This window comes from Myotis daubentonii, chromosome 10 (assembly GCF_963259705.1).
Source record: "Myotis daubentonii chromosome 10, mMyoDau2.1, whole genome shotgun sequence".
Taxonomy (NCBI): domain Eukaryota; kingdom Metazoa; phylum Chordata; class Mammalia; order Chiroptera; family Vespertilionidae; genus Myotis; species Myotis daubentonii.
The window spans coordinates 6,661,022-6,676,583 of NC_081849.1; the positions used below are offsets into that span (position 1 = coordinate 6,661,022).

Consider the following 15,562-nt stretch of genomic DNA (forward strand, 5'->3'; position numbering starts at 1 on the left):
GATTAAACTCCGTGGAGGCAGAGGGTGCTAACTGCGTACCCCTGAGTCCGGGGCCCATGCTTCTCCGCAGTGATGGCCCCCCTCGATGTCACATGCAGGGGAACTGCTACTGGGACCAGCCTGCAGCAGGTGGCCAAGGGCGTTAGGGCGCAGAGCCTTCCAGGTGACACAGTGTGCCACACGGGGAGACTGGTGAGGTATTTGGGAGGGCCAGGGGCTCTTCAAACCCTAAAATTATGCTAATAGGGGGCTGTCTTCTCCCTGCACATAAAACAGCTCAGGCAGCGGGGGTCACTGTAGGTCAGAGGCTGGAAGGTAAGGGATTCTGATCTTCCCAGAAGGACGACTCCATCCCCAATTCCTCTGGCAGAGTTGTTACCTCTCTCCCAAAGCACAGGGAAGAGTCCAGGATGAGGCTGTCATCTTGCATTTTTTTCTAGGAAGTGAGTGAGGAGAGCAGCCCATGCAAACCGGCACTGGGGCAGAGGCCCAGCTCCGTGCCTCCCTGGCCCCAGGCCTCCCTGGCATCGCCTGCACCCCGTCCTGTCTCCCCAGCACCTCACACCCAGAGGAGGGTGATGTCAGGTGATGTGTTGAGTCAACAGACCCACAGGAGAGCCCTGGTCGGAGTCCCATGGCAGCTGGCTGCAGCCGGCACCGGGAAGGGAATGCCCGGACTGGCTGCCAGCCACCACCTGGCCCGCAGGGACCCAGCGGAAGGAAGGCAGCCGTCGCCCCAGCCCCACCTCCTCCTCCTGTTCCCAGAGTGGAGGTTTGGAAACTGTGCTCCCAGGGCCCATGTGCTGGTAGAACAGGCATCTGAAGGTCAGAGACCCGACACCGGAAAGGGCCCAGGGCACAGCGCTCTTCCTGGAGGTGGCAGGGCGCCATCGCCCAGGTTCTCAGGGGCTCAAGTCGCCCACCTTGCAGAAAGTAGAGAAAAAACTCACAGTGTGACTCCACATCTTAGGAGTCACTCCAGGACCTTCTGGGAGCCAGGTCCTAGTGCGGCGTGCCCCCTGTCTTCTCTCGGTCAGCACGCGGGTTCCCCCCCTGCCCCAGCCCCCGTCTCAGGCTCCGTGTTCTCCTGTTCTGGTCCCTCCGCGTGGACACAGCTACGGGTGGAAGCTGACACGGTGTGAGTCTGCAACCTGTGGGAATGAGGACCAAAAGGAGGTCTGGAGACCCCTTGGAACTCAGATTCTTAAAGCCTGGCTTTTGGGGAGTTGGAACTGCCCTGAGGTTATTTATATAGAGAGAGTAGTTTGTGTGTCCACGCATCATTTATTGATCTCACCAGATTATCAGAGGGTCTTGGGACCCACAAACATTGAAGGATCACATCCTTCCCAGCTTCTGGGGAATGTCCCCAGCGGCTAGAATAATAGGCAGCTGATGGGCACCCAGGAATTCCAAGAGGGGCTGAGACAGAGCCGCGTCCCAGGCACAGAGTGGGGGGACCGGCACAGAGATCCCCAATCTTGACCCCGTCCCATCTCAGCGGGTTAATCACATGTACCCCAAAACCAGACCTGCGATGACATGACAGCTGTGTGCACCAGACAGGCTGGCTCCGCAGGAACCATCTGCCTGGATGATGCTGTTAGAACCGGCATCACGAAGACACCAGGCTGGGAAGACTTGCTTGAACTTGCATAGAAACCTGGTCCTGTCCTAAGAGCGTAGATGAGCAGGGCAGGGCACTAGGGGGTAGGAGTGGGGCCTCCTGCCCAAAATATTCTGGACTCATCTGTGGGCAGCTCGAGAAACCTTCCCCAGCCCACCGGGCACCTTGGCATCAACCCAAGAGTGTGAAACTCTGCCCTCCTAGTGGGTCCGTGTGCTGCCCTGTGTCCTCGTGGGAAATGACAGTCACCACCCTGACCCCAGTCGCCTGAACTCCTCCTCCTCTCCCAGGCCCAGCATGCTGGGGTCTCGGCCACCCACTGCCCTCACCCTGTGCCGCCTGCGGCCAGCGGGACGTGCCTGCCGGGGGAGAGGAGCCTCGGTCCGGCCGCGAGGGCCTGTGTGCAGCGCGAGGGCACGGAGGGTGCCCCGAGGCCCCACCCTCCCCCCGTGACTTCAGGCACCTGCTCCCCCAGGATGCTCCCAGCCACACGCATGGCTGTGGGGGTGGGTCTGAGACGCCTCCTGGCACAGGGTCACCCAGGCCCCGCTTCTGGTCTCGCTGTTGCTCTTGGGCCAGACACTTCACCCTCAAGGCCTGCAAGTCTTTCACTTTAACATGGGGTCATGGGTGTTTGTCCACGAAGGTCACTCACGGGTCAGGACTCCTTGGCGGGGCCATCCTGATTCTGCCCGTTCAGCAAATTCATCTGGGCGGCACCAAATGGCACCTGCTGCCTTTGTGATTCCACAAAGAGCATCTGACCAGGGGGCTGGCCTGGCCATTTCCCCTTCACTGGAGAACCCTGAGCACATGGTTTTTCAGAAACGGTTTTATGTGGGAAATGGATTGTTCTGGAATCTCTTTGTCTCACAAAGCAACCGAGGGTTGCCCTGGCTGGTGTGGCTAAGTGGTTGGAGCATTGTCCCAGGAACCAAAAGGCCTCAGGTTCCATTCCCAGTCAGGGCACATGCCCAGGCTGTGGGTTCAATTCCCAGTCAGGGCGCATGCAGGAGGCAACCAATCAATGTTTCACTCTCACATCTCTCTCTCTCTCTCTCTCTCTCTCTCTCTCTCTCTCTCTCTCTCTCTCTCCCCCCCCTTCTATTCCTCTCTCTGTAAAAATCAATTTTAAAAAAATTATTTTAAAAAAGAAGCGACTGAAGACTTTTTCTCTCCTCCCTTCCCCAAGGACTGTCTCTGAGCTTCAACATGCAAAGGAGGGGTGCTCTTATCTCCAGCTCTAGTGAGGATCAAGGGTCATAATGGGGTCCCTGAAGCCGAGCCCAGGACCCCAGATAAGCATGAGGAGGGCTCTCCCTAAGGCCAGGGCCCCCCAGAGGCTGGGTCCCCACTGCAGGGACTGGTCAAAAGTGAGCCCTGCCGAGGCCGGTTTTGTGTCCTTGTGCAGAGCCGTCTACGTACCAGAGCCGACCCTGAATGACTGGACACAGAAAGCCCCATAAAATCGGTATTTTTTCCTGGATTCCTTCCAGAAGACTAAGCCTTAGGAAATGCCCTAAAAGAAGTTCGGTTCGTTTGTTTTTATAGACTTTCACCCACACATTTCCATAATGCTGTGACTCCAAGATGACTCCCGCATTCCCCAACATGTTTTGAATATTTTGAATTCTGAAAGGTTGTAGAGCAGATTGTTAAAAGTGTTCATAAGCAAAACTGGTAGCCCAGAAATCTTACTCCTTTTAATACATGAATTGAGGGTATAATACATGAAGGTCTGGTATGGCCATTGCCAATGCTGATGGGTTGTAACACCATCTAGACCAGTCCTGAGTCAGAAGACAAGGAACTCCACCCCTGAGAGTGAGGGGGCCCTCGTGGGGTGGGGGGTGGGGGGAAGGGCAGCAGGACAATATCTTTCCGATGGGCGATCTTTTGGAAACAAACCCTCCAGGCAGCAGGGACCAGTGGGACTTTGTGAACCCTGGTGTCCACGGACCAGGCCTCACACAGGGAAGAGCAGCAGCTAGCCAGGCACAGAGAAAGCTGGGACAGAAAAGGTTACAGATTGAAACAGCAAATTATTCCTTGAAAAAAGGCACCCTCCGCAAAACAGTGTGTGGTGGGCAGTTCCCCCACATGGATGCACTCCAAAGTGTTTCTGGTATTGCCCGGGGTTTTCTGTCCCTTCTTTATATATATATACTAGAGGCCTGGTGCACTAAATTCGTGCACAAGAGTGGGGGGTGGTCTCTCAGCCCAGCCTGCACTCTCAGGGGATGTCCAACTGCTGGTTTAGGCCTGATCCCTCTCGCAGTCTGGGATGCTGCATACACCAGTGACCATACTTTTTATACAGGCAAAAGGCATCTTGCTGTTGTATGGGCAGCTACATTTTTTGCCCTAATTATAGAAAGTGGTACAAACATGATCCTTCTGAGGTAGTAGTACTGTTTTCCCCATCCTAGGGGTGGAAAAACTGAAGCATAGAGAAGTTAAGTAATTGGGTTTGTGACATAGTTATAAGTGTCAGAATCAGGGCTGATCACAAAATGTGCAAACCAGAGTCCATGCGTGTCATCGCTGTTTTTTCAGTGTTAGAGTAGCCTTGCCAAGTTTCAATTTTTAAATCTAAGAGACTGTTCCCAATATGTAGGGTAGGGTGCCTAGGCCTGGCCAGCGATCGGAGCCGATCAGGGCCTTCCGGCTGCGGGCCAGGGCCTTCCTTCATTCCGCGCCCTGGTGGTCAGGTCGAATTCCCGAGGGGACAATTTGCATATCAGTCTTTTATATGTATAGATAGATAATTTATTGGGATGACATTGGTCAACATGAACATATAGGTTTCAGTGTGGGTTTCTATGTTACAAGATCTGTATATTGCACTGTGTGTCCACCACCCAAAGTCAGTTCTTCTCCTGACTCCTTATATCAGGACCCCTTCTCCCCATACTCCCTTGCCTCTGGCAACCACCACACTGCTGTTTGCGTTCACAACTTTCAGTTTTATATCCCACATCTGAGTGAAATCATATGGTTCTTGGCTTTTTCTGACTGACTTATTTCACTTAGCATAATGTTCTCAAGGTCCATCCATGCTGTTGCAAGTGGCACTATTTCATCCCTTCTTATGGCTGAGTAGTATTCCATTGTGTTTATGTACCACATCTTCTTTATCCAGTCCTCTATCGGGGGATGCTTTGGTTGTTTCCATGTCTTGGCCACCGTAAATAATGCTGCAATGAACATAGGGGTGCATATATCTTTGCGAATGCATGATTTTGAGGTTTTAGAGTGTATACCCAGGAGAGGAATTGCTGGGTCGTATGGTAGCTCTATTCTCAATTTTTTGAGGAATCGCCAGACTGCTTTCCATAGTGGCTGTACCAGTCTACACTCCCACGAGCAGTGGATGAGGGTTCCCCTTTTTCCACAGCCTCTCCAACACTTGTCATTGCTTGTCTTGTTGATAATGGCCACTCTAACAGGTGTGAGGTGGTAGCTCACTGTAGTTTTGATTTGCATTTCCCTGATTGCCAGTGAGGTTAAACATCTTTTCATGTATCTATTGGCTGTTCGTATGTCTTCTTGAGAGAGGTGTATTTTCAGGTCCTCTGCCCACTTTTTGATTGGGCTGTTTGTTTGTTTGGTGTTGAGTTTTATGAGTTCTTTATGTGTTTTGGAAATTAAACCTTTGTCGGAGCTACTGCTTACAAATATCACCTCCTGTTTGGTCAGCTGCCTGTTTGTTTTGTTGTCAGTTTCTTTTGCTGTGCAGAAGCTTTTCAGTTTGATTTAGTCCCATTCATTTTTGTCTTTACTCCCCTTGCCTTTGGGGTCAAGTTCATAATGTTCTCTGTGACCAAGGTCCTTAAATTTGGTACCTATATTATTCTTCTATGTAAGTTATTGTTTTGGATCTCATATTCAGGTCTTTGATCCATTTTGAATTAATTTTTGTACTTGGGGACAAACTGTAATCCAGTTTCATTTGTTTGCATGTGTTTTTCCAGTTTTCCCAGCACCATTTATTGAAGAGACTATCTTTATTCCATTGTGTGTTTCTGGCTCCTTTGTCAAAAATTATCTGTCTACATACATGTGGTTTTATAGCTGGGCTCTCTATTCTGTTCCATGGATCTGTGTGTCTGTTTCTCTGTCAGTACCATGCTGTTTTGATTATCATAGCTCTGTAGTATAATTTGAAATCAGGTAGTGTGATAACTCCAGCTTCGTTCTTTATTCTCAGCATTGCTTTGGTTATTCAGGGTCTTTTGTGGTTCCATACAAATCTGATAATTTCTCATTCTAATTTTTTAATTTCTTTAAAAAATGACATTGGGATTTTAATAGGGATTTCATTAAATCTGTAGCCAACCCCTCATTCACTGTAAACTGAAAAGGTGCTTTTCTCAACCTGTGCCTCTCGGAACAATAGTCTGCAAGGGCATTTTGAAATCAGAAACAAAATGAACTTTTCCTTCATTCTTGTTGTTTTAGACCATGTGCATGAACAAGGCTGGCACTGCCCAACAGGGTGTAAGGGGAGGAGGAATGTGTGTATGTGCACACCACAGGGCCATCTGGTCTACCTGGTTTATGTCACCAAGGCCAGGGGTTGGCTAGTTCAAGGCCACGGCTACTAGTGGTGAAACCTCAGCCCACTGCTCACATTCCTCCAGCCGCTCCCACTTCACCCTGCTGCACCCTCCCCCTTCTCTCCAGACACAGCTCATGCCAGCACAGCCTGGCCCTGTGAAATCACCGGCTCCTGGCTCCCTGGTGTCTGGGGCCACTTGCCTAGTGTCTTGTGTGGCTGCCAGGAGCTGGTTCTGTTCTCTCACTGAGCCCATTCACTTGCCCTGGCTGCTGCCCATGAAGAATCAAAGGCATTGTCCCTCTCAGAGGCGACAGCCGCCCTGAACAAAGTCTTTAAGGACCAGAAGAGGAGGGAAAGCCTTCTCAGGAGAACACAAGGGGAACCCGTCCGTCCTTCTGGCCGTCGGAAAGGCCCCTAATTGGGGCAGATCTGCTTCCTTTGCCTGGAGAGGAGGCGCAGGCCTCCCCGTGTCTCTGGGAGCTTTCCCACCCGCCAGCCTGAACGCAAGTGTCCTGACTCCACATGCTAAATCCTTTAGCCAGGATTAAACAAGCATAATTTGAAGTCAGGTAGTGATGAAAAGACTGAGGGCCAAGCTCTGCTCTTCTCTGAGTGCCTCCGGCCTAGGGCTACCTGTACTTGACTCTCAATGCTTATTGCATGGTATTGTCGACTTGGGTTTGGATTTTGTTTTTGTCACATTTTCCCCAATCAGATCATAATGTGGGACTCTCTGATTCAGCATAACATGCTCCCCACTCCATGCCTCTGCTTGCTGATCAGACACGGGTAGAAATAAATTGCTCTATTTAAGAGTAATGGGGGCCCTGGCTGGGTGGCTCAGTTGGTTGGAGCGTTGTTCTGTACACCAAAAGATTGTGGGTTCGATTCCCAGTCAGGGCACATAACTAGGTTGTGGGTTCGATCCCTGGTCCAGGTGCATATTGGAAACAACCAATAGTCGATGTTTCTCTTAAGATAAATAAAAACAGCCCTAGCTGGTTTGGCTCCGTGGATGGAGTGTCAGCCTGTGGACCAAAGAGTCCCGGGTTCAATTCCAGTTAAGGATACGTACCTCGGTTGCAGGTTCCTCCCCGGCCTGGGCCCTGGTCAGGGCTCGTGCAGGAGGCAACCAATCAATGCGTTTCTCTCACATCAATGTTTCTCTGTCTTTCCCTCTCTTCCACTCTCTCTAAAAATCAATGGGAAAATATCCTTGGGTGAGGATTTAAAAAATAATAATAAAGTAAAGAAAAATATTCTCAGGTAAGGATTTTAAAAAAAAGTAATGGGGGATTGTGTCTGCATTTCTCTATTTTCCTCTTTATTTGTGAATTATTACACCAATAATTTAAAAAAGAATTTAGCTATATTATTTTTGCCAGCCCCACAATCCTTTTATAAGATAGCCACACACACACACACACACACACACACACACACACACACACACACTGGTAAGTAGGCTGAGTGCGGGTGAAGTCCCCTGTCGGTTGGCCGCGGCTACCTTCCTGGCGGATGCTGGAGAGAAGCCCCCCGGGGAAGCCCATGGTGGGAAGCCCACCCTCTCCTCCCTGCGCCCATCACGCACCCAGGGCTGGTGTGGCATCTGTGTGCTTCTCTTGGCGCTGTCCTGTTGAATCCTGGCTAAAGGATTTTGCATGTGGAGTCAGGACACTCGCGTTCAGGCGTGACCTCTGCCATTTGCCCCTAAATGACCCGGGATAAGTAGCGTCTCCAGTCACCCGTGTCCTCACCTGAAACGTGGGTGTAACCCTGCCGCCCCCTCCCCTGCGGGCGGCTGCGAGGAGCGCGTGGAACAGCGTGTCGAGAGCACTTGGCAAACAGCAAGGCCGTTACTGCCGGACGCTGCCCCTCGGAGGCTGTTTCAGGCAGCAGTGACCAGGGGGCGTAGTTTTGGTTCCGGAAGGTTCTTCCCCTGTACCCTAAACACCACACTCCTGATTCACATGTCATTTTGCTTGTCCCCTCCCTCACAATCCCCCTTCCCCTGCTGGTCCACAAAGGTCACCTGCTCTGGGAAGGGAGCAGAGAGGAGGCGGGACGCCAAGGTGGGGGTCAGGGAAGCATCTTTTGAGCTTGGGAAGGTTTCAGTGAGAGAAGTTCCTCTGAGGGCAGCGAGGAATCCTTCTGTTCCACCTGGAACAGCTTGTTCCCACCCCACCCCCCACCCCCACCCCCGAGGAAAACTGCTTCGTCTTCTCCGCAGCCGGGCGTCCAGCGAGGCTCTGTCAGGGCTGCGCTCTTAGCGCCCAGCCTCTCTGTGGTCCTCGGCCGGATCGGGTCGGGATGGTGGCAGCACCGCCTGGGGATGGCTGCTCGAGAGAGAAGCCAGAGGAGGAGCCTGGGGTGGGGGCGCGGGGAGTTGGGGAGGCCAGCCGCTGAGTCCAGGTCTCTTCAGCCGTTTCCACTTGAGATGTTAACGTCCTGTACCCAAAAGATGAGCAAGGAGGGGCCTGCCCACTCTGAATGGTCCCTGCAGGGTGCGGTGAAGGGGGAGGCCTGCCCCGGGGCAGAGGGAGCCTGTCGTGGGAGCCCGGACCCTGCCTCTGAGCCCCTCTTCGTCTCCTCCGCAGACAGACCTGCACGGAGCAGGGCAACTGGGGCCTGGCAGGGGCAGCAGGCTCCTGCTCTCCCACCGCGTCAGCCAGCCTCTTGCTCGGAAGCAGAACGGTGGCCTGAAAACAGTAATTTTCTGAACAGATAACATAAAGGCTGAAAAGTAGAAAAGGGCATGCGACAGACGTCTCTCCTCCCGGCTGCTCCACTGTCTGGTGACAGCATTTCCAAATCCTTCCAGAGGCACTCTGGGCGCATGCAGACAGGCAGAGTGTGTGAGCGTGCATGTGTGTGCATGTGCGTGCATGTGTGTGTGAGCGTGCATGTGTGTGTGTGCATGTGTGCATGTGTGTGTGCGTGCGTGTGTGTGCATGCGTGCGCGTGTGTTCTTCCCTTTCAGTACCGTTCTACACAGATGGCTGTGCAGTTCGCTTTTTCACCCCCCACTCCGTCACAGAGATGAGAAGACTGAGGGGCTCGCACGCCGATCCAAACTCGCGCTGTCGGTGTGGATGAGCCAGACCTGGTTCACCTCTCCCCGTGGACAGGCAGCCCCGCCTCCGCGTGCTCTCCGAGCCCGTTCGGCTATCCCACAGCTCTGTCTGCAGACGTCACAGCGGGATCGCGAGGACACGTGCACTGGGGGTTTCGGTCCATCTTGCCAAAATGCCTCCGCAGAGGAGCCGATTTCCTCTGGGCCCGATCATTCCTTCATGGGTGGTATGAGTGAGGTCACTGGCCCGGTGGAGGGCTGGTTCAGCCTGTGCCCTAAGTTAGGACAGACCTGGGTGCTTTTCGCCATCACCAAGGGGTGCCAGAGCTCGCTGGGCCAGGCCCCCCTGTACATGAAGAACCAGGGCCCAGAGGGGCTCTGCCCTAGGGCTTCTGCAGGCTTTAGGATGTGGTTCCCCCTAAACTGCCTGCATCCCAGCCTGCTCTGTTCTGCCCCTCCGTCGGGTCTCCAATGCCACCCCCTCTCCAGAAGGCCCCCAGGAAAGCCTGTGTCCAGTGGCCAGAGCGAGAGTTAGGAGCGTGAACCACAACATTTCCTGCTGGATGTGGCGCTGGGAACTAGCCCGTCCTGGCGTCGCCGACAGCAGCCAGGCTGGTGCCCCTGTGAGGACTCGCCCACGGGAAGAATCACTGATGGACGCGCCCCCCCCCCCACACACACACCCCGGGAGCCTGAGGCCAGGGAGGTGCGCAGGCCCCACAGACACCTTCTGGTCGCAGACACTGCTCTGGCAGCCCGCACGCTCTGAGCCGGGCTGGCATCTGCATTCCTCACCCTTCTCTGGGCGTCTCTGGGGAGTGTTGGTGCCACGACGCCGGGGCCTGGCCGGAGGAGGGCTGGGCCGGGGCCAGGTGCCTCCCTGGTTGTCCTGCCTGCTGGACGCTGGTCTCCCCTGAGGAGCTGCCAAGCCATCAGCTTCTTCCTGCTCTCGGTCCTCCCCCTCCCCCTCCTGCCTCCCCTCGAGGCAGCCCTGGCTTCTCAAGACCTTTGGGGGCATTCGGGGCTTTGCGTGGGAGGCCTTTCATGTCGGAAGTTCAGAGACCTGCGGACTCGTGTGGCGCATCCGTGTCCCGCTGCGCCCAGAGGCCAGCCTGGGCTTGGGGGGGAGGTTCCTGGGGTGACCTCGTGGTCTGGGGGCTCCCTGGGAAAGGCACGCCTCCTTTCACCGGTTACTCCCGAAACGGCCACCCTGGAAACATGCAGGCCCACACTCTCTGGGCACCAGAGGGAGAGGGATTGGAACAGAGCCTGAGCCTCACCCCTCCCCCTCCTTCTTGTCTTTGCCCCGGGCTGCCAGCCTTTCCCCAGTACCACTCCCGGGCAGGGCCTGGGAGCAGGAGAGCACATCCTGCACATTCGGTGTCATGTTGGACGCCTCGGGTGACGGCTGGCGGCCCACAGGTGGAGCTGCTGGGGGACTTCAGAGAGGGAGGCTCACAGGCCGAGGTCAGGCGACTGGATGAAGTGAGGCCCGAGTGGGCCCGGTGGGGAGTGAGGACGGGAGCAGGAGAGGGGACACAGTGCGCGCAGGGACGGGGGACAGGCGTCTGGGCGTGGCACGGAGTAGCAGGGCGAAGGAGGCTCGGCTGCGGCTTCGTGGCTGACCAGTCCTTGTCTAGGTCAGAAGCAGCAAGTGGGCAGCCTCAGCCGCGTCCAGGGCATCTTTGCTTTTACTCACGTGATTTAAATAGTTTGAATAACACATTTAAAATAAAATGTTCCTTCAGTGACCTGGAAGATGTGAGAGACCAGACCCAAAACCCGATTGTTTCTCTTGGAAAACGAATCAGTATCCGGACACATTCTTGTGTGTTCGTGTCCTGGACCAAACCCAGCAGGAGTGGACGCTCCCGGTTCTGGAGGCCGGACTCCGGGACCCAGAGCCGGCAGGGCGCCCTCCCTCGGGGACTCTGGGTCGAATCCTTCCGGGCCTCTCCGGCTTCTGGCGCTTGTCATTCCGTGGCTTGTAGATACCACACTCCAGGGTCTGCCTGTCACCCGCCGCCTTCTCCCCGGGTGTGGGACTCTGGGTCCTCTTCTTACGAGGACAGTCGTGGCCTTGGGGTAAGGACCCCCCTCCTCCAGTCTGATCTCCTCTTACCTTCATGACATCTGCAAAGACGCTATTCCCAAGTAAGGTCACATTCACCGGGCCTGGTTAGAGCGTCGGCCTCTCTCTTTAGGGGACACAGTGCAACCCAGAACACTGGTCTTACGGCAGAGTCAGCGCCATGGCAGGATGACCCCTGCCTGCGCCCCATCCGAGTGGACAACCTCTTACTCCTGGCACGTTCACAGCCCGCCTCCCCGCCTGCTTCCTCCTGGTTCCTGTCCCTAAACCGTCACCCTGCAAGGCCCTTTCCCAGTCCTGCCTCCTCCCTGAAGTCCCCCCAGCACCTTCGCCGTGAATTCTCACCTGCGGACTCGGGCACGTTCGTGCTGTACATTTGGACAGCACCGGCTTGTCCCGCCTGGTCCTTAGCGTACGCTGGCGTGTGATGGCTGCAGCATTGACCTCTGTCCCTGTCAAATACCTTATGAACTTCCCTCGTCTTATCTCAGGCAGCCTGGTTCCTCGCCGTGTGCCTGGGCGCCGTGCTCTGTAGGGAGGACAGGGGTCCAACGGTATTTGACCAAATGGGAGAAAACAGCATCTGATGTGTGTCCGTGAGAAACCTTTCGCCCAGGCCACGCTGACCCGGCCGAGCACCCTCAGGCAAGGGGGCCGCCACGACCCCCGCTGGATGACAAGGGGATTTCTGGACACGCTCACCTTCAGGGATGAGCCATCGGTGTGTAGAGGCTGGTCCCAGAATTCACAGTTTAATCATCTCATTCTTCCTCTTGAGATTTGGGCTCTTGGAAGTGGAGGAGCCTCGCTCTGCCCACCCCCCACCTGCACCCACACACCGCCCCCCCCCCCAAGACCTCTAACAGCTCCGTGTGGTTTCCTCCCCAGCTTCCGGCCTCTCCTCCTCGCCATCGACGCCCACCCAAGTGGCCAAGCAGCACTCCTTCCCCCTCGAGTCCTATAAGCAGGAGCCTGAGCGACTGGAAAACCGCATCTATGCCTCGTCCTCCCCTGCGGACACGGGCCAGAGGTTCTGCCCGGCCCCCCACAGCCCGGCCCGGCCTCCGGCAGCGTCCCCCGCTCACTACGCTCCCTCCAGAACCGTAAGTCAGGGCGCGGCGACCGCCTGGGAGGCAGGGCCCAGTCTGAGTGTGCTCCCCTGGAGCTGGGGCTGGGGCTGCGGCTCCTGACAGCCGAGGGGTATTTATCGGGAATCACAGGCTGCGAGAACAGTGGGAGGGCCCAGTGGGCGGATGGAGGCCCATGACAAGTGGTAACACCTGGAACATGACAGAACCCGCTCTTTGTTCCCTCTGCTTCTTTAAAAAAATAAAGTTTCGTTTGCATTTATCTTGAGTGGGAGACTAACGTGACAAGTTACAGGCAAAGCAAAAAGCAGACACACCGCTTTTAAAAATGGGAATGTGCTTCTAGAGTTTTCTGATATGAATTTGCCGTCGCTGGAGGGGGGCAGCATGCTGAGAGGGGAGCCTGCCCTGGTGGAGGGGAGCAGCGTCTCTGCTCCTTCCGAGGAGGTCGGCGAGGCTTCACGGAGGGGCCCCCGCTGCCCCACAGGCGGCCCTGCACGTGGGCGCGGGGCTCCGTCCCTTCGCCTGCCTGGCCGCGGCCCGTACGCAGGTGCTCTGTACTGGGTCTGTGCTCAGCAAGGACGTACGACCTACCACTAAGATCGACCTGTGCAGGTGCAGCTCCGATTCAGTTGTTGTCCTCTCCTGGGGCTGGCGGGACCTAGAGGCACGAGCTGGGGCCTGATGGCAACAGGAAGCCTGTCTCGGCTCTGGAGGCTGGAAGTCTGGCGTCGAGGCGTTGGCGGACCGAGCCCTCCGAGGTCTCTGGGCTCACGGTCTCTCCAGCCCCTGTGGCCCCAGGCTTTCCTCGGGCGCAGCAGCAGCCCTCCGCCCTCTGCCTCCCGCCCGCGTGGCTTCTTCCCTCCTTGTCTGTCTGTGTCCGGGTTTTCCTCTTCTTATAAGGACACCAGTCACATTGGACGGGGGCCCAGCCTGACCCAGTATGACCTCATCTTAGCTTGATGACATCTGCAAAGGCCTGACTTCCAAACACAGTCACGCTCGCAGGTATCGGAGGTTAGGGCTTCAGCATGGCTATCGGAGGGGCGGAGGCGGGGTGACGACCCGTCCAGAACAGTTGTCTGTGGGAGAAAGGAGATGTGCCGTCGTGCAGAGGACATCCTGCGACTCTCCTTGTCCCTCAGTGGCCGTTCTGTTAGCTCTGTGCTCTGCAGGGACTTGTGTGTTTTCAGTGCTGAGTGGAAAGGCGAGCTATTGCTCCCGCTGTCTCGGGCTGCACCTCACTGGGGCAGAATGAGCCTGGGGAAAGGCGAGGAAACGCAGAAGGAAGTTGGTGGGATACGTAGTGAAGCCAATAGTCTAGTCGTCCCTCCAGGAGGGGAAATCGCATCGGCCCAGGGCAGTGGAGGCTCCCAGGCAGAGGTACCCACTGAGCTGGGCCTGAGTCGCTGGTCGGGTTCAGGAAGGGGACAGGGAGAGAGCCTTGTAGGGAAAGATGAGCCACGACATGGGGTAGGAATGAGTGTGACGTGTAGCCCGGAGGAGAATGAGTGTGACGTGTAGCCCAGAGGAGGAGAGGCCGTGGTGCCGGAGCAGTGGGCAGGGGCCTGTCTGGGCAGTGGGACCTGGTAGCAGACTCGGAGACAGACGGGAGACAGGGAGACCCCTGGGAGGCAGTGACGCCCCCTGGAGCGTGGGCCTAGGAGGAAGGTTTTCTGTGTTCTCGGGTGTGAGTGAGAAAGGGTGGACCGCAGAGGTCTCTGTGTCCCTGTGCATGTAACCAAGAGACGTGGTGATAGAGATGATAGGACACAAAAACATCCAAGAAAGGAATGAGGAGGCAGCCCAACCGTGATCAGAAACAGGAAGCCATTACCTCCCCCCTCCCCCAACCCGCCCCAGGGCCAGGGCACAGGGAGAGGAGGCGCAGAGCCCGTCTGTGGGAAGTGGAACCCCAGGGTGAGCCCGTCTGTGGAAAGTGGAACCCCAGGGGGCTGCCTGGCCAGAGCTGGAGCCAGAGCCGGAGCTGGAGCACTGAGGAGAAGCAGCCACTGGCCGGAGCCGCCCTTTGAGGCAGAGGGATGGCGACCCTGGCATCTCCCCCGCTCCTGCCCACCGGCTGTGCCAGACCTACCCTGAGGCCAGCGAGCCAGGAGGCCTGGGACAGACAGAGCCTGTGGGAGCAGGAGCAGGGGGAAGGCCAGGGAAGGGAGCAAAGGGGGGAATGACCCCAGAGAGGATTAAATGCTGTGGGAGACAACGCCTCAAAGTACGGCTGCTTCTCATTGGCTATGATGATGGATAGAACAGCTCTATTTGAAGAGAAAGCAGGCGTGCTTTTGCTAGGTCATTGGACGTGATGGTGACAGGCCCAGACACAGGGCTGTTCCTTATTGCAGAAGTTTTATGCTCGGGCACGCCGCGGCCTTTCCCAGTTGAAATAGAAGCGAATCCAGAGAGAGCTCTCGGTGCAGGTCAGCTTTCTGCATGACTGTGACTAAAGGTGATGTTCTTACCTGTTAATACTTCACACCCTGAGGCCAACGAGCGTGGGTCCTCCCAGGCTCCCCAGGGTGGGTCTGGGCCAGAGAGAAAGCACGCTCAGCTGGGTCCACATTCAGCGACAGGCATGGCCCATGTGCCCGGTCAGGGGCCCTGGCAGTACAGTGGGGCTTCAGCAACGATCCCGAGGTCACAAGCGGATAAACGAGATGTGGTCGTTCTATACAGTGAGCCACGCCCAGCCTTCACGGGGAAGGAGATTCTGACACACGCTACCGTGTGGACCAACCTGAGGACAACATGCCAAGTGGCACAAACCGTCACAAAAGGACAGACACTGGGACTCTGCTTCTGTGAGGCCCCTGGAGTCATCAGATCCACAGACAGCAGCAGGGGGGTGGTGCGGGGCTGGCTGGGGAGGAATGGGCTTAGCGTTTCACAGGGACCGATTCCAGGTTTTCGAGATTACAAACGTTCTGGGGATGGTGGTGGGGATGGTTACATGACAGTGTGAGTGTACTTAATACCACTGAATTGTCCTCTTTTTAAAATGGAAACTTTTATGTTATGTCTGTTATTTTACCACATTTTTAAAAAAATACTCCAATCAAAGCTACAGTGGTTATATAGTTTGAGCCTCAGAAAATCAGGGTGATCA

General features: G+C 55.7%; 1 protein-coding gene across 6 annotated transcripts in view; it reads left to right on the forward strand.

The window, feature by feature from the left end:
- The window catches only part of PRKAG2 (protein kinase AMP-activated non-catalytic subunit gamma 2), a 226,692-nt gene that overhangs the window by 122,014 nt on the left and 89,116 nt on the right, over positions 1-15,562 (forward strand). For 4 of the 6 annotated variants that reach the window (XM_059711425.1, XM_059711423.1, XM_059711424.1 and 1 more), the window contains one exon: positions 12,242-12,456. The exons of the other annotated variants lie outside the window; for them this stretch is intronic. In XM_059711425.1, coding sequence (XP_059567408.1) covers positions 12,242-12,456 — 215 coding nt within the window. The remainder of the gene's footprint in view (positions 1-12,241; positions 12,457-15,562) is intronic. 6 annotated transcript variants of the gene reach the window in all.